This window comes from Salmo trutta, chromosome 21 (assembly GCF_901001165.1).
Source record: "Salmo trutta chromosome 21, fSalTru1.1, whole genome shotgun sequence".
NCBI classification, from domain to species: Eukaryota; Metazoa; Chordata; class Actinopteri; order Salmoniformes; family Salmonidae; genus Salmo; species Salmo trutta.
This window is the reverse complement of record NC_042977.1, coordinates 34,822,115-34,847,131: the sequence shown is the minus strand read 5'-3', so window position 1 is coordinate 34,847,131 and position 25,017 is coordinate 34,822,115. Positions and strand designations below refer to the sequence as shown.

At 44.6% G+C, this 25,017-nt stretch overlaps 2 protein-coding genes across 2 annotated transcripts; one reads left to right on the top strand and one right to left on the bottom strand.

Moving 5' to 3' along the window:
• fzr1b (fizzy/cell division cycle 20 related 1b) lies at positions 1–7,506 on the top strand. The gene is made up of 12 exons (XM_029705346.1): positions 1–119; positions 349–450; positions 599–790; positions 899–981; positions 2,523–2,706; positions 4,240–4,305; positions 4,480–4,582; positions 5,250–5,431; positions 5,724–5,957; positions 6,245–6,349; positions 6,654–6,746; positions 6,859–7,506. Exons 1-12 carry the CDS (start codon positions 45–47, stop codon positions 6,898–6,900), a joined length of 1,461 nt encoding a protein of 486 aa, XP_029561206.1. The 5' UTR covers positions 1–44; the 3' UTR covers positions 6,901–7,506.
• On the bottom strand, positions 7,502–24,555 carry LOC115157254 (importin-13). The gene is made up of 21 exons (XM_029705345.1): positions 24,234–24,555; positions 23,451–23,576; positions 22,626–23,299; positions 22,273–22,413; positions 21,935–22,076; positions 21,555–21,721; positions 21,186–21,306; positions 14,525–14,672; positions 14,181–14,362; positions 14,006–14,032; positions 13,744–13,878; positions 13,375–13,506; positions 13,133–13,213; positions 12,760–12,897; positions 12,455–12,551; positions 10,450–10,502; positions 10,058–10,124; positions 9,905–9,963; positions 8,984–9,073; positions 8,452–8,633; positions 7,502–8,232 (listed from the first exon to the last, which is right to left on the bottom strand). Exons 1-21 carry the CDS (start codon positions 24,306–24,308, stop codon positions 8,133–8,135), a joined length of 2,937 nt encoding a protein of 978 aa, XP_029561205.1. The 5' UTR covers positions 24,309–24,555; the 3' UTR covers positions 7,502–8,132.
• Between the last annotated feature and the right edge of the window lie 462 nt (positions 24,556–25,017).

Genomic DNA, 25,017 nt, shown 5'->3' with positions numbered 1-25,017 from the left:
GGGGGACTGGACAGAGTTGCTGGTAGTGGTGGTGCTCTTGTAAAATGGACCAGGAATATGAGAGAAGGCTGCTGAAGCAAATCAACCATCAGAACCTACCAGAGGGCCAGCTGGCTAAGGTGAGTAAGGCGATCAGCTGTATTTCTGGTATTAAAAACAGAATTGCCGGCAAAAGGATTGGGGAGAGAACAGAAACAGATGTGTTTGGATAGATACTAACAAGTAATCCATTTTGAACCAATCTGGACGGTTGTCATGTATGGAGAGTGAAAAGCTTTGTGTAGTAGTGCATTCAACCAAATGTTTTGCCTATTGCACATGTTGACACTGTTTGTTTAACCATTTCAGTCTGGAGGTGCAACCTGCAGTCCTCTCAGTGTCAAATCTGGGGACCGATTCATTCCTATCCGTGCTGGAAGCAACTGGTGTATCAACTTCCACTATGCCAATGTAAGCAACACACCTTTCCTCCAATTGTGTACCTCAAATGATATACTCTCTCAGCCACCGTCTCTCTCTCACGTACTCATTGATATGTCTGTTTGTGCACGCATGTGCATTGGTTTTCACCCCTTATTTACCTGCTCATTCTCCATAGGAGAACTGTCAATCTCCCAACCATAACCACAGGTGGAAGGATGCTGGGTCAGACACGGGGAAAGACACTGTGGCATATGCTGCCCTGCTGAGGAACGAGTTGCTGGGGGCGGGGATAGAGAGCGTTCCAAACCTCCACACTGAGGACCGCCGCCACATTGTCTTCTCCCAGGACACACACAGCCTCTTCAGGGTGAGAGACGGAGAGAAAGAAACCCGAGCCCCAGCACAAAACCGCCGATATACAGTGAGGCAAACTATCCTCACAATTAACATTCTGATTTGAATTATTCCTCCATAGTACACAGTCCACACTAAGAGAGTGCCTTTCGACAGTGGCAATGAAGTCTCGCCATACTCGCTCTCCCCACTCAGCAACAAGAGGTATGGATGAGTCCACTCTATGGACTAGTGACAACCACTGTCCTTAAAGGGACATTTCACAATTGTTCAACCTCATATTCATCATCTCCAGCATTTTCACACATGGTGGTGCTGAAGATGATGAATATGACGTTTATATTTCTTTAGCTAGAATCTGCATTTGGTGAAACAGCACCCAGACAGCACCCAACTGTTTGCCCCAGACCCTTTGTTATTGTTTTGTTGATGAAACCGAGGAGAGGAGTGTCCGGCAGCGTGGACGTTGTAAAAAAGAAATCTGTTGAAGTAACTTCTTTGTTGTTGTAATATCCCAAATGGACATGGAAGTTATACCAAATATGGATTCTAGCTTTAAGTGTGATGTTGGGTTTTCTATCCATCCAATATACAGGCACAGTTACTGTATGTTACATCCAACCAATATACAGGCACAGTTACTGTATGTTACATCCAACCAATATACAGGCACAGTTACTGTATGTTACATCCAACCAATATACAGGCACAGTTACTGTATGTTACATCCATCCAATATACAGGCACAGTTACTGTATGTTACATCCATCCACAACATACAGGCACAGTTACTGTATGTTACATCCATCCACAACATACAGGCACAGTTACTGTATGTTACATCCAACCAATATACAGGCACAGTTACTGTATGTTACATCCATCCAATATACAGGCACAGTTACTGTATGTTACATCCAACCAATATACAGGCACAGTTACTGTATGTTACATCCATCCAATATACAGGCACAGTTACTGTATGTTACATCCATCCAATATACAGGCACAGTTACTGTATGTTACATCCATCCAATATACAGGCACAGTTACTGTATGTTACATCCAACCAATATACAGGCACAGTTACTGTATGTTACATCCAACCAATATACAGGCACAGTTACTGTATGTTACATCCAACCAATATACAGGCACAGTTACTGTATGTTACATCCAACCAATATACAGGCACAGTTACTGTATGTTACATCCAACCAATATACAGGCACAGTTACTGTATGTTACATCCAACCAATATACAGGCACAGTTACTGTATGTTACATCCATCCAATATACAGGCACAGTTACTGTATGTTACATCCAACCAATATACAGGCACAGTTACTGTATGTTACATCCAACCAATATACAGGCACAGTTACTGTATGTTACATCCAACCAATATACAGGCACAGTTACTGTATGTTACATCCATCCACAACATACAGGCACAGTTACTGTATGTTACATCCATCCAACATACAGGCACAGTTACTGTATGTTACATCCATCCAATATACAGGCACAGTTACTGTATGTTACATCCAACCAATATACAGGCACAGTTACTGTATGTTACATCCATCCAACATACAGGCACAGTTACTGTATGTTACATCCATCCAATATACATGTCTGCTAAAGCAAAAATAGCATACACACCAATCTTTTTATAGAGGTCCATATGCTATGGAAGTTTATCGCTGGAACTTATCCCTCCCTCACTCCCATGTTTGTGTAGTCACAAGCTCCTTCGCTCCCCTCGGAAGCCAGCCCGTAAGATCTCCAAGATCCCCTTCAAAGTGCTCGATGCCCCTGAGCTGCAGGATGACTTCTACCTCAACCTGGTAGACTGGTCTGCAGGCAACCTGCTGTCTGTGGGCCTGGGGGCCTGTGTGTACCTGTGGAGCGCCTGCACCAGCCAGGTGAGAGTGAGGGAGGGGCCAGGGGAGAGTGAGGGAGGGGCCAGGGGAGAGTGAGGGAGGGGCCAGGTGAGACTGTCGTGTCTTTGGCATCATTAAAACGGAAGACATGTTTATCAAATAACTCTAATTATTATTACGCGATTAAACTGATTAATCGTGTAACTGTAATTAACTAGAAGGTCGGGGCACCAAGGATAATATTCAGATTACAAAGTTATAAATATCCTAATATAACTTTCAGATATTAATATCTGATCGATTAGTCTCCTTTAATGATGTTAGTTTACCTCACGTCAATCTCATTCCAAACGTCGTAAATTGTTGGTTATCTGCACGAACCCAGTCTTCACTATGAGTCATCCATACATCAATTGCCTTAAGGTCATGTATTTATTAAACAAAATAATTCACAGAAATGCATAACAAACAGATATGGTTACAAGGAAATGATAGGAGAATGTGCCCTAGTGGGCTAAACCGGCATGGCGGCTTGTTACACAAAGGAAAGGGGGTTGGGCTTGAATGAAAGAGCGGGAAGACTGAGGAACAGAGAAAGCAGCTATGCCATTTTAAATACAGTATCGTATGCATTCTAAATTACCGCCCATTTGGAAAAGGAAAATGCAATAAATATTTACTCTGAGCTGCGCTTCGGTAGGTTGGTCGTAGATGCTGGCCGTGTTGGCCAACAGAGATCTTCCTGTCCTCGGAAGAATGTCACTGGTGGTAAAATGGATATGTTGTAGTATCTTCGTTGTGTGTTAGGCTGGATACGTCGTCCGTCCTTTCCTAGCCCACGTCTACAGCGGCCGCTGCTAACTCAACGGCTAGGAAGTATCACTTCTGTAGTGAATCAGAGTTCAAAGTTCATACCATTCGCAACCAAAGCTCACGCTGAGGTTGGCTTAGTTCTGTACTTGACATGTGTGTCCTTTTAACGCAGAGGCTGCAGACCTCACCTACCCGGAACAGACTGGTTACATTTCGTCACTGACTTATATAGTGGCGAGGGGAGAAGGGTGTGTTTCATCGTTTATAACCCCTGTCTCTTGACACTGATTGGTCAGGGCTCTTTCCTTATGAAAACCCAATTCTCTCATTTGGAAGCTAAAATTACATTTAATCTCCTAACAAACAGTTTCAATATCAAACATTTAAATTGAACAACAATTCCATGTGAATCTGATAACTATAATGTGTAGACTTTCCCAGGTACAGTTTGTCGTCCTGTCATCAGTCATAATGTCTCAGATGACAACCGAACTGACATCCATACTCATTAAGTACCTGGTATATTTCCAACTGGTTCTATTACTGAAATATGATTCCTTTCCCCCCACTTGTTTGATGTTCCCAGACTCTCTATATTTAACAAAGGCTATTCAAAAGTCCTTCAGTAGGGTCAGAGAGGGAGGGGAAGGGAGAAAGGTATTTATGGGGGGGGGGGGTCATAAACCTTACCCACAGGCCAACGTCATGACAACACAAACCTCTATTATTGCTTATTTTCTATCCATGTATTTATCCCTGTAGGTGACAAGACTGTGTGACCTGTCAGTGGACGGAGACTCTGTGACATCAGTGTGTTGGAATGAAAGGGTGAGTTTACAGCCCTGCTCAATATCTGTGATCATTCTGTTGATAAATACTTTTATGAGGAAAAAAACTGGGACATTTAGTTTTCATAAAGGAAGACTGACACTCTTAACAAGACATGTATCATCTACCTTACATCTAGTCACTCACTGGCCTGGGTTGTATCCATCCTCTCAGGGGAGCCTCGTTGCTGTGGGAACCCATAAGGGCTATGTTCAGATCTGGGACGCAGCTGGAGGGAGAAAGCTGACCAGTCTGGAAGGCCACTCGGCTCGCGTCGGTCAGTGATGCATGTCGATTTAGGAGTCGATTTGATATGTTTTTGTATCCGTGTGTATATGTTCATGTGTGTGACAAGATCTATTCTTTGAGAGGACTTGGTTTTTACAGTCTGATATTTGCCTTGTATTTCTTTATCCATTATCCGTACTTGTGTAAATAGTAGGATGATTAGGTATGTTTTATAGAATGTTTTATAGTACTACAAAAATGAAGTATGCTTTAAATGCCAGGATGTCATACTCATTTAGATTTTCATTGAGTACTGTACAAATTTGTTGCATGTTATTGAGGAAGAGAAGAGTATTTTCAGACCCATGTGTGTTTGACAACAGTTGATAATCAGCTGATAGTCATATAGGGGACACTATACCAAAATTAACAAATGATTTAAAATTGCACGTTAGAAGACATTCTCAGTATTGGTAAGCCTGGTATGTTAATCATTTTGCTTACTGCATACATTTTTACTAAACAGTACGTTCTAATTAGTATGTAGTACAATTAGTACACAGTATGTAGTTTTAGTAAGTAGTAGGCAAGACAGATTCTGGACACGGCCTGTCTATTGGATAAAAAATAAATAAAACATATAATTGCTTAGGTAATACCAGATGGAATGGGACTGTAACATGGAGGATGTACTCTCTCTCTCTACCACTCTCCAGGAGCACTGGCGTGGAATGGAGAACAGCTGTCTTCAGGCAGCAGGGACCGTGTGATCCTCCAGAGGGACGTCCGCACCCCTCCGTCCGCTGAGAGGAGGCTCCAGGGCCACAGGCAGGAGGTGTGTGGCCTCAAGTGGTCCCCCGACCACCAGCACCTGGCCTCTGGGGGCAACGACAACAAGGTGAGCAGGACCACTTCAGGGTCATATTCACATCACTGGCTCCTGTTCAGTAGGGAGAAACTTAGTGAGACAGCGGGGAGGTACTACATGATTTTCTCCAATAATACAACACAGATGTTTGTTTTCAAACAGTTTCAGACAATCTCTCAACACTGTGAATCTACCCCCCCCCTTTGCATTCAGTTCAACTCGACTTGTTGCAACATTTACAATACTGAACAGGATCCGTAACTCTATTTCAAAACATTTTAACGACATTTGTGATACTGAACACACCCTCCCTTATCCTCAGCTGCTGGTGTGGAACAGCTCCAGCCTGCTCCCGATGCAGCAGTACAGTGACCACCTGGCTGCAGTGAAGGCCATCGCCTGGTCACCCCACCAGCACGGGCTGCTGGTGTCCGGAGGGGGCACGGCCGACCGCTGCCTACGCTTCTGGAACACCTTGACAGGCCAGCCCCTGCAGAGCACTGACACAGGCTCCCAGGTCTGCAACCTGGCCTGGTCCAAGCATGCCAATGAGCTGGTGAGGCACTACTTATTTAATACCTGCTCCCAAAGCATCAGCTTTCCTGCGTATCCGGTCCTAAGCGATTTTCTTTCATCACAGAGTAGAATTATGTAGTCAAATGTCGCACATCACTTTTCATTGAACACTAGGCTGAAATAAATATTGTAATAGTGAAGTAAGGATTGCACACTCAATTGCTCCAACAAATACTTGTATTAGTTGAGTGTTTTGATCGTAAAGGATTTTAGTCAGGTCGGTGTTCATAAGTAGTGAATGGGTGTACACTCTATCATGTGTTTCAGGTGAGCACCCATGGCTACTCTCAGAACCAGATCCTGGTGTGGAAGTACCCGTCTCTGAACCAGGTGGCCAAGCTGACGGGACACTCCTACAGAGTTCTCTACCTGGTGAGACTGATGGAGGGGAGTAGTTGGGTGTCTGTAATGTTGAATAACACAGCAAATCATCATCACCACCACCAATTTGCCACCTTCCTCAGTATGTAGAAAGTAGGGTTGCAAAATTCCTGGGACTTTCATTAAATTCCCTGGTTTTCCCGAGATCCCGGTTGGAGGATTCTCTGAATAAGCAGGAAATCTGGAACCAGGATTTCTGTAAAACCAGGGAATGTTTTGACAGTTCCTAGAATTGTGCAACCCTAGTAGAAAGTACAGACTCGATATTCAACTCTTTCTGTTCCCTCTCCTCAAGGCTGTGTCACCAGATGGAGAGGCCATTGTGACGGGAGCGGGAGACGAGACTCTGCGTTTCTGGAATGTTTTCAGTAAGACACGCTGCACCAAGGTTAGTGAACAGAACACATCTTGTCATTGCTCTTTTTCATTTGGCCAGTCACAGGTTTGCTGCTTGATTATGTCAAATAAAGAACTTCCTTGTTGTTGTGTTCTTCCTTCAGGAGTCCAAGTCGGTGTTGAATCTCTTTACCAGGATACGATAGTGAAATGGGAGGAGGACTAAAGTAGAGGGGGTCGGGGAGACATCACCTTGAAACCCGCATAAACCCCCCTTTACCACTCCACTGTAACTCAGTACACCACAGCACCAACCATCACTACGAACAAACTCCTCACTTCTCAATTCCACCTTTTTTTACCGAGGACAGCTCCAACCACCACCAGCCTGCGAGCAGCTGTCCCACTAAAGTGATGTCATTGATTAAAAACGAACACAGCCTTAGAGTGAGGGGCTTGTTGTCTCTGTACAACGTCTGTCCTATATTTCTGTCGTGGATGTCCTGAGATGTTTTAGAATTATCATTAGGGCCAGCAGTTATTATTATTTTATCTGACCATGTGACCTGACCAGGGCCCAGAGTTTCTACTGGTCAGGAAAAAAGTCCTGTCTTTAGACATATACCTCCACTAATATAAAATCTAAAATGGTTGAATATATAAAATCCTCTCATCACGGTGTATCGTTTCTCAGCCTTTCCTACATAACAGAGAGAGAGGCCTGGGGGACTTTCTATATTTTGATAATATGTATCTGAACTACCATAGAATCCAACAGAATGTCATGATAATAAACGAGTACACCAATACAGTCAGCCTGCCTGAGCAGCTGCAGAGACTCAGATCTGTTTATTATTTTCTTTCTAAACATCCCTACAACTTTCTTATACATCCTTATAACACAATCTTAACATGATTATAACATGATCATAACATGCTTATAACATGATCATAACTCTCAGATCCCACTAAATACCTGGGTGAAAATCGGCTTTAAAAAATATATATTGGATAGTATCACCCTTCAAAACAGACAGGTTTGTATCGCCCACCACAACCCAATGTTTTCACTGGTCTCTTTGGGCCGGATTAGAGTTTTCTTCCCTCTGTACTGCCTACGCCATAGAGTCCAGAGCAGGATATAACTTGATCAGACAAACAACTGTTAATCACTATTCTGAAGAAACCACGATGCCTTTCTTCACATGGCCATAACAATAGTAACATCCCATGACATTAACACAGGGACAGTTTTACCTTGGTACTTCAACCCCCCACAGAATACACACTACTGCAGCCATGTGAGTGCACCACCAGCATAAAGTTGATCCAATTCACACAAAGTCCTTGTCGGGGGATTCCAATCCTCTGGGTTCCCCTGAACGGGTCCTGGGTCTCAGGAGGTCTTGGTTCAGACAAGGCGAGTACTGCAGCCACACTAGTAATCTGCAGAGTAGCCAGTAGTGCCCTGCAGACCTCGACACAACAGCGAGAACTCCTTCACGATCTCCTTAACACGCCGCTTGTTTGTCTGTTCCCTGGGAAAAATAGGGTGAATGAGATAGATGTATCTGAGTAGATCAGAAAAGGGTTCAAACAGGTACATAGCTGTTTGCGCATCTTGGAGGACTGCTACATAATGATATTGTTCCTGAGACATTAAATTCATCTGTCACAGTGAGATCTGAAGGTCAGAGCAGTGTGACTACAAAGAACCTGGAACGCCAAATGAGTGCATGAATGGATGTGTAGACTACCTGAGGAGTTGCTGGCTGAAGGTGTCCTTCTGCTCCATGGAGACCTGGGCAGAGGGGAACCCTGGGACATGTAGTCCTTCCTTCAGCCACTGGGCCAGCAGCACAGGGCAATGTCTGTTCAGACAGAAAAGCACCTCAGAGAAGTGCTCCGTCAGACAGCAGAAAGACTGACTTCCAACCATCTGGTGATGACACAGAGGGAGAGAAAGACTTAACAAGAATCCCAAGGGTGAGCACTGACTGAAACATAATTATACCCATTCATTGGCCACTATTGTTCTTAGAGCAGTGGTTCCCAACCTTTTCCAGTTACTGTACTACCAACTGAATTTGACTGCCCGGAGTACCCCCTCATTTGTATTTTACCGGTAAGCCTATGGTCTCATGAGTCTTCTCAAGTACCCCTTGTGGATAGTCCAAGTACAGGGGGTTGGGAACCACTGGTCTGGAGGACTGAGTCACTGACTGCAGTCTTGTCCTACTCTTGAGGGTATTTCTTTCCCACACACTAACAGAGATACCAGTTGGTTACCTCCAGGATGGTGTGTACGAGAAGCTTCCCGTCCCTCTGTAGCACCTGACCAATAGGAGGGATGTCTCCACAATGACAGACCAACTCCATCTGATGGGGAGGTATGGAGGAAGGATGTATAGAACAGCCACATTATGACAGGAGGGGTGCAGAATAAACAGGAGTTATGCAGGGATGCAAACTAGTCACCTTTCGGGGATATTCGTCTTTTTGAATCCAAAATAGGTGACCTACGTGCTTTGTGTAGATCTGAGAACAGTTTGGGAGGGGGCTTTGGGTCACTACTGGTTGTAGGACGAACAAGTGATACGCGTTTGGAGCAATACTGTCTGTTTCCAAGGCTCAGCCAATCGTTCACATAACAGAATGCAGCACGCGACTGAAGAGAGAAAAGACAACCAATTTGCTAGTTACATCATCAGTGTGCACTCTGGAAAGACAGCGGGAGAGTGGAAAGTAGAGGTACATTTGTACCTTTAAGGTGTTTTTTTCCCAAGTGCAACATTTATGTGTGTGGTCACAAGCGTTCTATTATAAAGGCTGTCATGGCTAACTGCAATATTAGTGTATTGTTTTTTCTCAAGACTTGAGTGTCATTTGCAGTAAAGTCTAGGCAACAAATAACATTGGATTCCTTTCTTTACATTTTTTAGCTGTGAGTTAGGTTCACATGAACCACTTTTTATTTTACACACAGAGACTGATAATGGAGATCATATTCTTTGTTGTTTAATTAGTTAAAACCTGCATTTCCCCCTAGCAGGGATTTATTGCATGTTTCAGTGAAAAACAAGTGTAACCTGTTTGGGCCCTCAGCAGTTGGCATCCCTGGTTATGACTTCCGTTCATGGGATAGTACAAGAGGTAAAGTTATTTGTGAAGTGATTGGTAATGTGTCATCATCGCACCTACTTAACTTACAAAGAACATACAGGCTGACTTCGCTGTAGGTGTCTCTGGGAACTTGAGTGACAGGACCCCTGAAAAAGAGTTGGTGCAGAACCAGTTGTATACACCTACCACATTACAGTGCACTTGGAATTACAGTGTGGGTTACATGGCAAAGTCGCTCACCGCAGTAGAATAGAGCCTTTACATCTTGATGGTCAGACAGGTAGAGGTCAGGCTTCCTTTTGAGGGCCTATGGAGTCAACAACACACACATAAGCCACCTTTTTCACCTGGTTCTAACATGCGTCCTTTGTCCTGATCTTGTCCACATTCTGATTGTGTCCACATTATCTGACAGGTGTAGATGATTAAAATATGCATTGTGATTTGATTGTGATCATATACACTTGTCAAAAATGTGGGGACAATCGGAATGTGGACAAGATCAGGACAAAGGACACATGTTAGCGCCAGGTATAAATGATGCTAAAGATACACACACACATAGATACACAAATATTTATCCAGAATGTAATCTCCGAGACAGAGAATGGGACTATAAGAATAAGACAGACCTGGGCATGGAGTTGCATGAATGACTCAACAATATCAGGATGTTCCCTTGGGCCTGAAAAATAGATGGAATAGAGAACACACAAAAAAGATGTCAAAAAGGAAATACAGTTGAAGTCGGAATATTACATACACCTTAGCAAAATACATTTAAACTCAGTTTTTTACAATTACTGACATTTAAAATCCCTGTCTTAGGTCAGTTAGGATCACCACTTCATTTTAAGAATGTGAAATGTCAGAATAATAGTAGAGATAATTATTTATTTCAGCTTTTACTTCTTTCATCACATTCCCAGTGGGTCAGAAGTTTACATACACTCAATTAGTATTTGGTAGCATTGCCTTTAAATTGTTTAACTTGGGTAGCCTTCCACAAGCTTCCCACAATAAGTTGAGTGAATTTTGGCCCATTCCTCCTGACAAAGCTGGTGTAACTGAGTTAGATTTGTAGGCCTCCTTGCTCTCACACGCTTTTTCAGTTCTGCCCACAAATATTTTATGTGATTGAGGTCAGGGCTTTGTGATGGCCACTCCAATAACTTGACTTTGTTGTCCTTAAGCCATTTTGCCACAACTTTGGAAGTATGCTTGGGGTCATTGTCCATTTGGAAGACCCATTTGTGACCAAGCTTTAACTTCCTGACAGATGTCTTGAGATGTTGCTTCGATATATCCACATAATTTGTAGGCCTCCTTGCTCTCACACGCTTTTTCAGTTCTGCCCACAAATATTTTATGTGATTGAGGTCAGGGCTTTGTGATGGCCACTCCAATAACTTTACTTTGTTGTCCTTAAGCCATTTTGCCACAACTTTGGAAGTATGCTTGGGGTCATTGTCCATTTGGAAGACCCATTTGTGACCAAGCTTTAACTTCCTGACAGATGTCTTGAGATGTTGCTTCGATATATCCACATAATTTTCCATCCTCATGATGCCATCTATTTTGTGAAGTGTACCAGTCCCTCCTGCAGCAAAGCACCCCCACAACATGATGCTGCCACCCCCGTGCTTCACGGTTGGGATGGTGTTCTTCGGCTTGCAAGCCTCCCCCTTATTCCTCCAAACATAATGATGGTCATTATGGCCAAACATTTCTAATTTTGTTTAATCAGATCAGAGGACATTTCTCCAAAAAGTACAATCTTTGTCCCCATGTGCAGTTTCAAACCGTAGTCTGTCTTTTTTATGGAAGTTTTGGAGCAGTGGCTTCTTCCTTGCTGAGTGGCCTTTCAGGTTATGTCGATATAAGACTCGTTTTACTGTGGATATAGATAATTTTGTACCTGTTTCCTCCAGCATCTTCACAAGGTCCTTTGCTGTTGTTCTTGGATTGATTTGCACTTTTCGCACCAAAGTACATTAACCTCTAGGAGCCAGAATGCGTCTCCTTCCTGAGCGGTATGATGGCTGTGTGGTCCCATGGTGTTTATACATGCATACTATTGTTTGTACAGATGAACGTGGTACCTTCAGGCATTTGGAAATTGCTCCCAAGGATGAACCAGACTTGTGGAGGTCTATAATTGTCTTTCTGAGGTCTTGGCTGATTTCTTTTGATTTTCCCATGATGTCAAGCAAAGAGGCACTGAGTTTGAAGGTAGGCCTTGAAATACATCCACAGGTATACCTCCAATTTACTCAAATGATGTCACTTAGCCTTTCAAAAGCTTCTAAACCCATGATATCATTTTCTGGAATTGTCCAAGTTGTTTAAAGGCACAGTCAACTTAGTGTATGTAAACTTCTGACCCACTGGAATTGTGATACAGTGAATTATAAGTGAAATAATCTGTCGGTAAACAAGTGTTCGAAAAATTACTTGTGTCATGCACAAAGTAGATATCCGAACTGACTTGCCAAAACTATAGTTTGTTAACAAGAAATTTGGGAAATGGTTGAAAATCGAGTTTTAATGACTCCAACCTAAGTGTATGTAAACTTTCGACTTCAACTGTATGTGGAAGATGATGTGAGAATCAAATCTCAATTTACTTTCTCTTACCTTGCTGGAAGATAGATAGGGTGGTGGATGTGACCAGCTCAATAAGGGCCTGGATGGGGCTGAAATGATCTTTCTCACCCGCAAATATGTGGACCATCTGAAAGAGATTCAGTAATTCATAGAAATCCTTGTGGGCACATTTGTCAAGTGTAAGGCATGCTATCAGTGATTATATCCATTCAGCCATTGTTTTATATGGGGTCTTTTCAATGAAATGTAGTAAATTATTCTGAGTTGAAATGGGATTCACCCCGACCCTGTGGAGCATTGAATCTGATTTGGATGGTTGGTCTGTGGCGGCCCACCTGGCGTGTGAGGTCGAGAGCAGAGGCTTGTGGGAAGGCGCTGTAGATCTGTCCCAGCATCTCACTGAGCTGTTGCACCATGGGAGCAAAGTCATTGAGGAGGGTCTTTACGGACCTCTCAAACACCCCACACACTGCCTACGGGAGAAGACATGCTGTGAGAGAGTGGGAATCTAGTCTGGAATCCAATCTGAATATCACTTCGTTTCACTACTGCTTCAGAAGTTAAACAATCGTGAAATGGAGCAATATTCACTTCGGATTCCAGGCTAATGAAGAACAGTATGACTATGTACAGTACATATTCAGATAGACATAGAGAACCATTTAAATGTTGCAACATTCTCATGTACATATAGATTACATGACTTACCTCCACCACTTCTGAGTCACTGAGCCACTTGCTGAGGATTGTCTGGATCAATGTGAAGACCTGCTGTAAGACCACCACCACCTGACAGAGCACAGACAAAGTAAACAGGATGACAGTATTCATGGGTGGTGAGAGAGGTTCTGAGACAGAGTGAAAGAGGGAGGCAGGGAATGAGAGAAGGTGGGAGAGTGTAGAAAGAGGGCAAAATAAAGTGAGAAAGACAGAGTTGGGAGGAGACTCACTGGGTTGGGCCTGGCCTGAGCTGGGGTGGTGCCCTCTGACCCCTCGTCCTGCCTGCTGATGTCCAGCGTAGTAAACAGACTGGACAGCATACCCAGGATGTGGATGATAGACAGCTTGGCAGTGGGGCTGGGCTACACAAATGGAGAGGGAGATGGTTAGATCCAGACAAACTGAATACAGAGATACATTAGGAGCAAAGGTTACAGTAAGAGTGGGTGGGAGGATAAAACAGGCAGGAAAGAGACACACAGTATGGAACCTATTTACATTGTATTTTACTGTATTGTAAGTGTGTGTCCAACACATGTATCTTTTAGGTGGTTGCATAGACCAAGTGCACTGTATAAGCATAATTTCCTTGTTCTTACCTCCTGGTGTGCCAGCGTGTCTAGCCTCTGGATGTGGGGGGTGATGAGGGTGGTCAGGCTGCCCAGGATCTCCTCCATTGGCAAGGCAGAGAGTAGGAAGCCCAGGCCCTGCATCAGCCACATGCACTGGCTGCTCTGCACACACACATGGATTCACAAATATAGTTTTAAATTCCATCCCTATATTTACAGAAAATAAACAATCAGTAGAAACAGTCTAAAACTTGATAATTTCTTTCAAAGACAAAGAATGTATACTGACCTTGTGGATATCTTTGACCAGTACATCCTGTGAAAGGAAGAGAATGCTTGACATGAGTGTAAAAAAAGAACCAAAGCAACATTGAACGACAGCACAGTTACCACGCACCACATTTTGAGCTACAGTACACTGCATCTATCATCACATGCTTTGTGAATCTTATTGTCACAGAGACCTGTGACACGGTCATGATGTCATGGGTGTAAGGGGCGAGGTCGTGACGACACTCTCTGCAGATTCTCTTCAGAGTGGACACGCTGGACACGGACAGCTCAGCCTTCACCAAGCCCTGGAGCACCATGGGTAATACATTGCCTAACATCATCGGATGGTCCGCCAGCCACTCCGCTAGAGAACCTAGACAGCGAGAGGGAGGGGGTGGGAGATAAAGGAAAGAGACAGATAGAGAAAGGAAGAAAGACAGGAAAATAGATTGTAGGGAAAAGAGGGAGGGTCAGAACAAACAGAAAGGTAGCAAAGAAAACTATAATACAATTGGATTAAGATGTTGGCTAGCACCTATAGTGTACATGACGGTGTCAGCTAGCTGAATGTTGCTTATACTGATCCGTGGGATCAGACCGATGAGGCCTGGGATGACATCAGAGTAGTTGACGTCTATGGTCTCTGCTATAGCCTGGAAGCCAAAGAGAAGGGCCTCAGTGTCCTGGAAAAATACAAAAGAAAAATAGAAAACGTCCCAGAAAGAGGAAGCTAGTGTCACGTCCTGATCCTAGTAAGATGTCATTTTCTATAGTAGAGTAGGTCAGGGGGTGTTTTGGGTCGTTCTATGTTTTCTATTTCTATGTTTAAGTTCTAGTTTTTCTATTTCTATGTTGGGATTGTTTGGGTTGATCTCTAATTGGAGGCAGCTGATCCTCGTTGCCTCTGATTAGAGATCATATATAAGTAGGGGTTTTTCTTCCTGGGTTTTGTGGGTAGTTGTTTTCTGTTTAGTGTATGTCACCTGACGGAACTGTTGTCGGTCGTTTTGTTAAAAAGTATATTCATTAAAAGTAAATATGAGCACTCTACACACTGCGCCTTGGTCCCCTTTATACGACCCACGTTACAGAACTACCCACCATGATTGGATTAAGCGGCGTGCCCGGGCAGAAATGGACACCTGGTCACATCAGGAGTCGATTGAAAGGAGAGACTGGACTTGGGGCCAGGTAATCGAGCGATATCGGAGCCTACCTGGGAAGAACGAGAGGCAGCCCCCCAATTTTTTTTGGGGGGGGGCACACGGGTACTTTGGCTGGGCCAGGACTGGGACCTGAGCCAATTCCCCGTTCTTTTTGTGGTGAGCATGTGCCTGCCTCTCGCACTCTCTCTCCAGTGCGCCTCCATAGCACAGTATGTCCTGTGCCTGCTCCTCGCACTCTCCCTCCTGCGCGCCTCCAGAATCCAGTGCTTTGAGCACTCGGTCCTCAGTGCGTCTCCCCAGTCCGGTGAGACCGGTTCCTGCTCCTCGTACAAAGCCTCCAGTGATATTCGATGGTCCGACGCCTATAGAGATGATCCATGGCACTAAGCCTCTAGTGATGATCCATGGCCCGGAGCCTGTAGGGATATTCCATGGCACGAAGCCTGAAGAGGTAATCCATGGCCCGGAACCTGAAGAAGTAATCCTTGGCAAAAAGCCTGGAGGGATTATAAATGGTCCGGAGCCTGTAGGGATAAACCATGGCACGAAGCCTGTAGGAATAATCCATGGCACGAAGCCTGTAGGAATAATCCATGGCACGAAGCCTGTAGGAATAATCCATGGCCCGACACCTGTAGAGATAATCCATGGTAAGAAGCCTCCAGTGATGATCCTTGGCGCGGAACCTGTAGAGATGATCCATGGCATGGAGCCAGCAGCAACGGTCACTAGTCCGGAACCTATTTTGACACCTCCCAGTCCGGAGCCTCCGGCGACGCTCCCCAGTCCGGAGCCTCCGGCGACGGCCTGCAGCCCGGAACCGCCAGCAATGATCTACAGTCCGGTTCCTTCGACGACGATCCACGTTCAGGTGGTAATAAAGCAGAAGGATCAGCGGGTGGAGCGGGGAGTACGCCCAGAACCGGAGCCGCCTCCTATGCTGGAAGTTAAGGTTACGTGGACTGCATTTGAGCCGCCATAGACTTTTGTCACCCTCCCTACCCTCCCTTTGTGTTTTGTGGTTGTTTTGATTATGTTGCATTCGGAGTCTGCACCTTTGGGGGGGTACTGTCACGTCCTGATCCTAGTAAGATGTCATTTTCTATAGTAGAGTAGGTCAGGGCGTGACAGGGTGTTTGGGTTGTTCTATGTTTTCTATTTCTATGTTTAAGTTCTAGTTTTTCTATGTTGGGATTGTTTGGGTTGATCTCTAATTGGAGGCAGCTGATCCTCGTTGCCTCTGATTAGAGATCATATTTAAGTAGGGGGTTTTCTTCCTGGGTTTTGTGGGTAGTTTTTAGTTTAGTGTATGTCACCTGACGGAACTGTTGTCGGTCGTTTTGTTAAACAGTATATTCATTAAAAGTAAATATGAGCACTCTACACACTGCGCCTTGGTCCCCTTTACACGACCCACGTTACAGCTTGTAACGCCCTGGCCATAGAGAGGGGTTTTTGTTCTTTATTTTGGTTAGGCCAGGGTGTTACTTTGGGTGGATGTTCTATGTTCCTTTTTCTATGTTTGTGTATTTCTTTGTTTTGGGCCATGTGTGGCTCCCAATCAGGCACAGCTGAAGCTCGTTGTTGCTGATTGGGAGTCACACATAAGGAGCATGTTTTTCCTTTGGGTTTTGTGGGTAATTGTTTCTGTTCAGTGTGTTTCCTGTCAGTACTGTTTGGCTGTCGGTTTTCCTGTTTTTTGTAGTGTTCTCTTTGTTTGAATTAAATGTCAAGATGAATACTAACTCCGCTGCACCTTGGTCTTCTTCCGACGACAGCCCTTACACAGCTAGAGAGTGAGATTTGTATTTATTATGGATCCCCATTAGCTGCTGCCAAAGCAGCAGCTACTCTTGCTGGGGTCCAGAAAAATTAAGGCAATTTATACAATTTTAAAAACATTACAATACATTCACAGATTTCACAACACACGGTGTGCCCTCAGGCCCCTACTCCACCACTACCACATATCTACAGTACTAAATCCATGTGTTGGTATAGTGCGCGTATGTTATTGTGTGTATGCATGTGTCTGTCAATATTTGTATTGCTTCACAGTCCCCGCTGTTCCATAAAGTGTTTTTTTTATCTGTTTTTTTTAATTTAATTTTACTGCTTGCGTCAGTTACTTGATGTGGAATAGAGTTCCATGTAGTCATTGCTCTATGTAAACTCAGCAAAAAAAGAAACGTCCCTTTTCCAGGACCCTGTCTTTCAAAGATAATTCGTAAAAATACAAATAACTTCACAGATCTTCCTTGTAAAGGGTTTAACACTGTTTCCCATGCTTGTTCAATGAACCATAAGCAATTAATGAACATGCACCTGTGGAACGGTCATTAAGACACTAACAGCTTACAGACAGTAGGCAATTAAGGTCACAGTTATGAAAACTTTGGACACTAAAGAGGCCTTTCTACTGAAAAACACCAAAAGAAAGATGCCCAGGGTCCCTGCTCATCTGCGTGAACGTGCCTTAGGCATGCTGCAAGGAGGCATGAGGACTGCAGATGTGACCAAGGCAATAAATTGCAATGTCCGTACTAAGACAGCGCTACAGGGAGACAGGACGGACAGCTGATTGTCCTCGCAGTGGCAGACCCCGTGTAACAACACCTGCACAGGATCGGAACATCCGAACATCACACCTGCGGGACAGGTTCAGGATGGCAACAACAACTGCCCGAGTTACACCAGGAACGCACAGTCCCTCCATCAGTGCTCATAGGCTGAGAGAGGCTGAACAGAGGGCTTGTAGGCCTAGTGTAAGGCAGGTCCTCACCAGACATCACCGGCAACAACGTCGCCTATGGGCACAAACCCATCGTCGCTGGACTAGACAGGACTGGCAAAAAGTGCTCTTCACTGACGAGTTGTGGTTTTGTCTCACCAGGGGTGATGGTCAGATTCGTGTTTATCGTCGAAGGAATGAGCGGGATCGATTTGGAGGTGGAGGGTTCATCATGGTCTGGGGCGGTGTGTCACAGCATCATCGGACTGAGCTTGTCATTGCAGGCAATCTCAACGCTGTGCATTACACGGAAGACATCCTCCTCCCTCATGTGGTACCCTTCCTGCAGGCTCATCCTTACATGAACCTCCAGCATGACAATGCCACCAGCCATACTGTTCGTTCTGTGCATGATTTCCTGCAAGACAGGAATGTCAGTGTTCTGCCATGGCCAGCGAAGAGCCCGGATCTCAATCCCATTGAGCACGTCTGGGACCTGTTGGATCGGAGGGTAAGGGCTAGGGCCATTCCCCCCCAGAAATGTCAGGGAACTTGCAGGTGCCTTGGTGGAAGAGTGGGGTAACATCTCACATCAAGAACTGGCAAATCTGGTGCAGTCCATGAGGAGGAGATGCACTGCAGTATTTAATGCAGCTGATGGCCACACCGGATACTGACTGTTATTTTAGATTTTGACCCCCCCCCTTTGTTCAGGGACACATTATTCCATGTATGTTAGTCACATGTCTGTGGAACTTGTTCAGTTTATGTCTCAGTTGTTGAATCTTGTTATGTTCATACAAATATTTACGTTAAGTTTGCTGTTTGCTCTAAATAAACACAGTTGACAGTGAGAGGACGTTTCTATTTTTGCTGAGTTTATTACTGTGTGTTTATTACAATTTTTTCCAGAAGTTTACTAAGGGTTGGTAACAGGCTGGTAACAGGCTGATTGGTCGGCTATTTGAGCCAGTAAAGGGGGCTTTACTATTCTTGGGTCCCTCCAGGCCTGAGGGCACACACTCTCTAGTAGGCTTAAATTGAAGATGTGGCAAATAGGAGTGGCAATATCTTCTGCTATCATCCTCAGTAATTTTCCATCCAGATTGTCAGACCCCGGTGGCTTGTCATTGTTGATAGACAACAATAATTTTTTCACTGCTTCCACACTCACTTTACAGAATTCAAAAGTATAATTCTTGTCTTTCATAATTTTATATACTTGGATGTGTAGTGTCAGCGTTTGTCATCCCTAAGTTTGCTTATCTTGCCAATGAAAAAGTAAATAAAGTAATAAAGTAGTTTGCAATATCAGTGGGCCTTGTGATGAATGAGCCATCTGATTCAATGAATGAAGGAGCCGAGTTGGCTTTTTTTCCTAAAATTTCATTTTAGGTGCCCCAAAGCTATTTACTATCATTCTTTATATAATTTATATTTGTTTCATAGTGTAGTTTATTTTTATTTAGTTTAGTCACATGATTTCTTAATTTGCAGTATGTTTGCCAATCAGTTGGGCATTGCCATACCTTTTGCCTCATCCCTCTCAACCATACAATTTTTCAATTCCTCATCAATCAAAGGGGATTTAACAGTTTTTACAGTCATTTTCTTCATGGACGTGTGCTTATTAGTAACTGGAATAAGTAGTTTCATAAATGTGTCAAGTGCAGCGTCTGGTTGCTCTTCATTACACACCACAGACCAGCAAATATTATTTACATCATCAACATATGAATCACTACAAAACTTATTGTATGACCTCTTATACACTATATTAGGCCCAGCCTTTGGAACTTTGGTTTTCCTAGATATGGCTACTATATTGTGATCACTGCATCCTATGGATCTGGATGCTGCTTTAAAGCAAATATCTGTAGCATTAGTAAATATGTGATCAATACATGTTGATGATTTAATTCCTGTGCTGTTTGTAACTACCCTGCTAGGTTGACTGACAACCTGCTCCAGGTTGCAGGCACTGGTTACAGTTTGAAGTTTTTTCCTGAGAGGGTAGCTTGATGAGATAGAATCACACAGGAAGAAACATGACAAAATAGCTTTGGGATGTATACATACACTACCGTTCAAAAGTTTGGGGTCACATAGAAATGTCCTTGTTTTTGTCTATTAAAATAACATCAAATTGATCAGAAATACAGTGTAGACATTGTTAATGTTGTAAATGACTATTGTAGCTGGAAACGGCAGATTGTTTTTATGGAATATCTACATAGGTGTACGGAGGCCAATTAGCAGCAACCATCACTCCTGTGTTCCAATGGCACGTTGTGTTAGATAATCCAAGTTTATCATTTTAAAAGGCTAATTGGGCATTAGAAAACCCTCAGTCTCAACGTCAACAGTGAAGAGGCGACTCTTCTAGGTAGAGTTCCTGTCCAGTGTCTGTGTTCTTTTGACCATCTTTATCCTTTCTGTTATTGGCAAGTCTGAGATATGGCTTTTTCTTTGCAACTCTGCCTAGAATGCCAGCATTCCGGAGTCACCTCTTCACTGTTGACGTCGAGACTGGTGTTTTGCGGGTACTATTTAATGAAGCTGCCAGTTGAGGACTAGTGAGGCGTCTGTTTCTCAAACTAGACACTCTAATGTACTTGTCCTCTTGCTCAGTTGTGCACCGGGGCCTCCCACTCCTCTTTCTATTCTGGTTAGAGACAGTTTGCGCTGTTCTGTGAAGGGAGTAGTGCACAGCGTTGTACGAGAGCTTCAGTTTCTTGGCAATTTCTCGCATGGAATAGCCTTCATTTCTCAGAACAAGAATAGACTGACAAGTTACAGAAGAAAGTTCTTTGTTTCTGGCCATTTTGAGCCTGTAATCAAACCCACAAATGCTGACGCTCCAGATACTCATCTAGTCTAAAGAAGGCCAGTTTTATTGCTTCCTTAATCAGAAAAACAGTTTTCAGCTGTGCTAACATAATTGCAAAAGGGTTTTCTAATGATCAATTAGCCTTTTAAAATGATAAACTTGGATTAGCTAACACAACATGCCATTGGAACACAGGAGTGATGGTTGCTGATAATGGGCCTCTATACGTCTATGTATATATTCCATTCAAAAAGCCGTTTCCAGCTACAATAGTCATTTACAACATTAACAATGTCTACACTGTATTTCTGATCAATTTGATGTTATTTTAATGGACAAAAAATGTGCTTTTCTTTCAAAAACAAGGACATTTCTAAGTGACCCAAACCTTTGAATGGTAGTATATGTCTTTGTATGTGTGACACGTTGTGTGATCGCTGTATTTATGTAAATTGGTGGCTGTACTGACCTGCCATGCTGCCGGTCTCTCTGTGTCCATCAGCAGTCGGCCCAGTCTATCATAGAGCTTACTGAGAAGCTCCGCCCCCAGGATCTCGTACACATACATCAGAGTGTCTGATATGTCGACTCTACCACACAAAACACACATGCAGTATAATCACAATGTGCCTTGGGCACTCTCCTCTATTCAAAATGAAATACTTTGGTCAAAACATTCAACAGATCTGTCGACTAGAAACTAGTGTTGGATAAAGCATAACATACATCGTACAACAAAATCTTGGGTCAAATAATGTAAAATCTCTAGTGAAAATCAAATAGCTCCTCCAAGGACTACAACTCCCATCCCTTCTGTAGAAGTAGACTTCCTGTTTACCTGTAGATCCTGAACTGCTCCTTGTCATCTGAGGACCAGGAAGTGTAGTCCTGCTCTGAGGGGAAGTGGGCCTTGTGGAGCAGGACGTCCACCAGCTGGAAGTAGACTGGTCTGTAGACCTGCAGGTAGACTACCTGCTTGTCCTCCTCAAATGACAGGATGTCATCCTGGAACCACAGGAAGTATACATCAGGAAGTGGCCATGCTACAATGTACAGATGAGGTACCTCCTCTCCAGCATTGTAGGTTTAACCACTAACCCTAACCCAAACCCTACACCAATACCTGCAGAGTGTACCAAAAGGTGGAGGAGCTGGTGGTCTTGTTTACTGGGTAGTGTCCAGGATTAGGGTGTAGAGGTTAGGGTGTAGGGTACATACCTGCAGAGTGTACCAGAAGGTGAGTGTGAGGGAGCTGGTGGTCTCGTTGACTGGGTAGTGCCCAGGGATGCCAGTACAGAACAGGATCATGTTGACTAGGGCCAGGTATCCCTGCCAGTGTTCCACCTGTTCCAGAAGAGTCCTGTTCCACAAAGTCACACCCAGGGAGATGAGGTGAAACAGGTCCATAATGAGCCAAGAAAACTGGTTATCACTTAATACTAACACCACAGATAGTTCATAGATGTTCAACTAAGTATCAGCAAACTTTAGTTAGATAGTTAGCAAACTAACTATCTAGTAACATAGCCCAAGCCCTAACCTAAAGGTGTGTGTACCTGGAGTGTGTTTCCCCCAGAGCGACAGCGATGCGACAGATGCCATGGGAGGTCTCCATGTCTCCGTCCCTCGCTGCGGCTTTCAGCTGGTCATGGAGACCCAGCACCAGGGGCATCAAGTTCACCAGAGCATCAGTGTATCTGAACACACACACACACGCACAAATGTATGCTGAGTCAATATAATGCGTCTCAACACAACTCATTATCAAAGTGCTCTATGTGTGTGTGTGTAAGTCGCTCTGGATAAGAGCGTCTGCTAAATGACTTAAATGTAAATGTAAATGTGTGTGTGTGTGTGTGTGTGTGTGTCTGCCTGTCTGTCTGTCAATGTGTGTGTGTGTCTATCTCACCTCTGGCAGTCAGGTTGGGATATAGAGCCGACAATGGTCTCCACGGCAGTGTCAAACAGCTCTGGGTCTGACAGAGCAGCAAAACAGTCCTGCAGCAGCCCCTCGCTCTCCCCATGCAGAGGAAAATTCAGTCCCACCCAGCTAGACAAGCACCGTAGGGCCTGCTCCTTCACCTGGCTGTTGCCCTCCTGTCTCTGGAGCAGCTGGCGCAGCAGGGGACATACCGCCGTCCACTCCCCAGCCAGGGCCTCTCTCAGCTGGGCACGACGGGCCTGGGGCAGCCGGCAGCTCTGGAACTCTTCTGGCAGCACGGTGAGGAGCTCCAGCAGGGCCAGGCACTGTGCGTGGGCGTTCACTTCCTCCTCTGCCCCACCTCCTCCACCAACCCCAGCCCCACCCTGACTTCCGCCCTGATCCCCAGCCTTCTCTGGCTGGTAGACCCTGACCATGTCAGCCACAGCCTGGGGCCAGCCCTGGGGCATGGTGTGGAGGGCCAGGGAGGCCAGGGCCACACACAGCCTGGTCAGCACCATCTTTGGCCCAGAGGAGAAGTGGGAGATGTGGGAAAGGAGCTGCATCCTCAGTGTCTGGTGTTGGTCTGTGGGGAGGTCGGCCCAGTGACAGGAGATCTTGGTGTGAAGGGTGCTGGCGCCAAAGAACTGGATCTCGGGAAGCTGTTTTGACAATGGTGTAATAGTAAAAAGAATACAGCGTTCTTATGAGTGTCGTCATGGAGTGAAATACAAGCAGGAAAGGAATGATTACTACACAACAGAGTCTGTAGAAAGTACAGGGGAGTATGTAGGATGGTGCTGTGGAGCGGACCTTGTCTGGGCTGAGCAGAGGCCAGCAGAACTGCCAGGCCTGACGGGAGGTCTGGGCCTGAGTCAGCCACTTCTGGGCCACATTCTTATGCTCCATATCCGGGTCATAGTACAGTTGCTGGAGGGCCTAGAGGAGGGAGGAGAGGACATTTCCAATTCAATTAATTGAATTTACAATAGGGAGGGAAATGAAAAAGTGACCAGAATCCTTATCATACAATGTGTCCTTGAAGGCATGACTGTCACTGATAAGGAATGTAAGAGGGGAGCAGGGGAGCAGCCTCCAAAGCACACAGGATGGCCAACTCTGCATGAGTGAGTGCTGTTGCTAATGGCAACTAATCCCAAGCACATGGTGGTGGTTATAATTAGCACAGTATGTTTGTAACTGATATCATATTACAACAGCCCCCTTCCCTCTATGTCCCATTGAACTAGCTAACTCCATATGAACTGCCCATTGTGAAATATGAATTCAAAAGCTATTCTGTAGCCTATTTGTTAAAGGTCAAAATTCTATTGTAATTAGTCTGTGCATTTTTCCAACTGTCAACCAATAGGCCTACATCTGTGTAGCCTATTTGGGCTATTTGGTAAATAATATGGAGGCCTCATAATTATCATTGTCACAAAGCATAAAACCCCAATGCTGATGAGATATTTAGAAAGACTTGACTGAGAAGAACAAATTGCTTTCAGACTTAATGAGAGCTGTCATTGTTGGTAGCCTACTGCATCAAACGAACCACTTCTCTGTCGCCACTGTATGAGTTTGACAACTTACTGTTTCGACGTTTTCCACGGTTAATTCTAACGACACGAGGTCGGGGCTCTGCACGGAGCTGTCAGGGGGCTCCATCCCGTAGATGACAAGCTGTATAATGGGAACTCTTCTTTTAATGTCCGCTCTTAGATTTTTGCGCTTGCTGCCCGCGATCCGTGGGCTTTAAAAAGTCTCCCTCTATCAGACAGTGCTGTTGATGACACAGAGGCGGCCCCTGGCAGAAGGCCAGCCTGCTACTTGTTAAAAGTTAGTTGTCGTTAACGGATTCAGCATTCATTGTCGTTTTGTGACTGACACCTGTGCTGACCGTAGTGCTGACCACAACCAGAGGTCTAGCAGCGTGTGACAGGAGCCTATTGAAACACTGACATCTGTTGGTAGATTAGGCTAATTCGGGAAATGTTTAAGAGGGAAATGTTGGTCTTTATCATTTTCTCATAAGCATAAGAACATAGTGAATCTTTAAAACAGATCCATAACTCTACCTGTGTAGGGCCTATCAGTATTTCTGATAAAGGAATGACTAGAAATGCTTGTTTTAATCAGGGAGCAATGAGGAGCGCACGCAGCATGCAGTGACAGCTGACTGAGGTGCAGCGTGCCCCCCTTTAATGGGAAGGGCGGTCGCGGGCAAGCAATGGAAGTGAGACCGTGACAGTGACACATTCAGAACACACTGTGGGCCTTTAACATCGACAGACATCGTCCTGACGGAGCTGGGCAGACACTCACTTTGTGTGTTGCGCGGTGCGTTAGTCCTACATTGCGCACCGCGCGTCATATA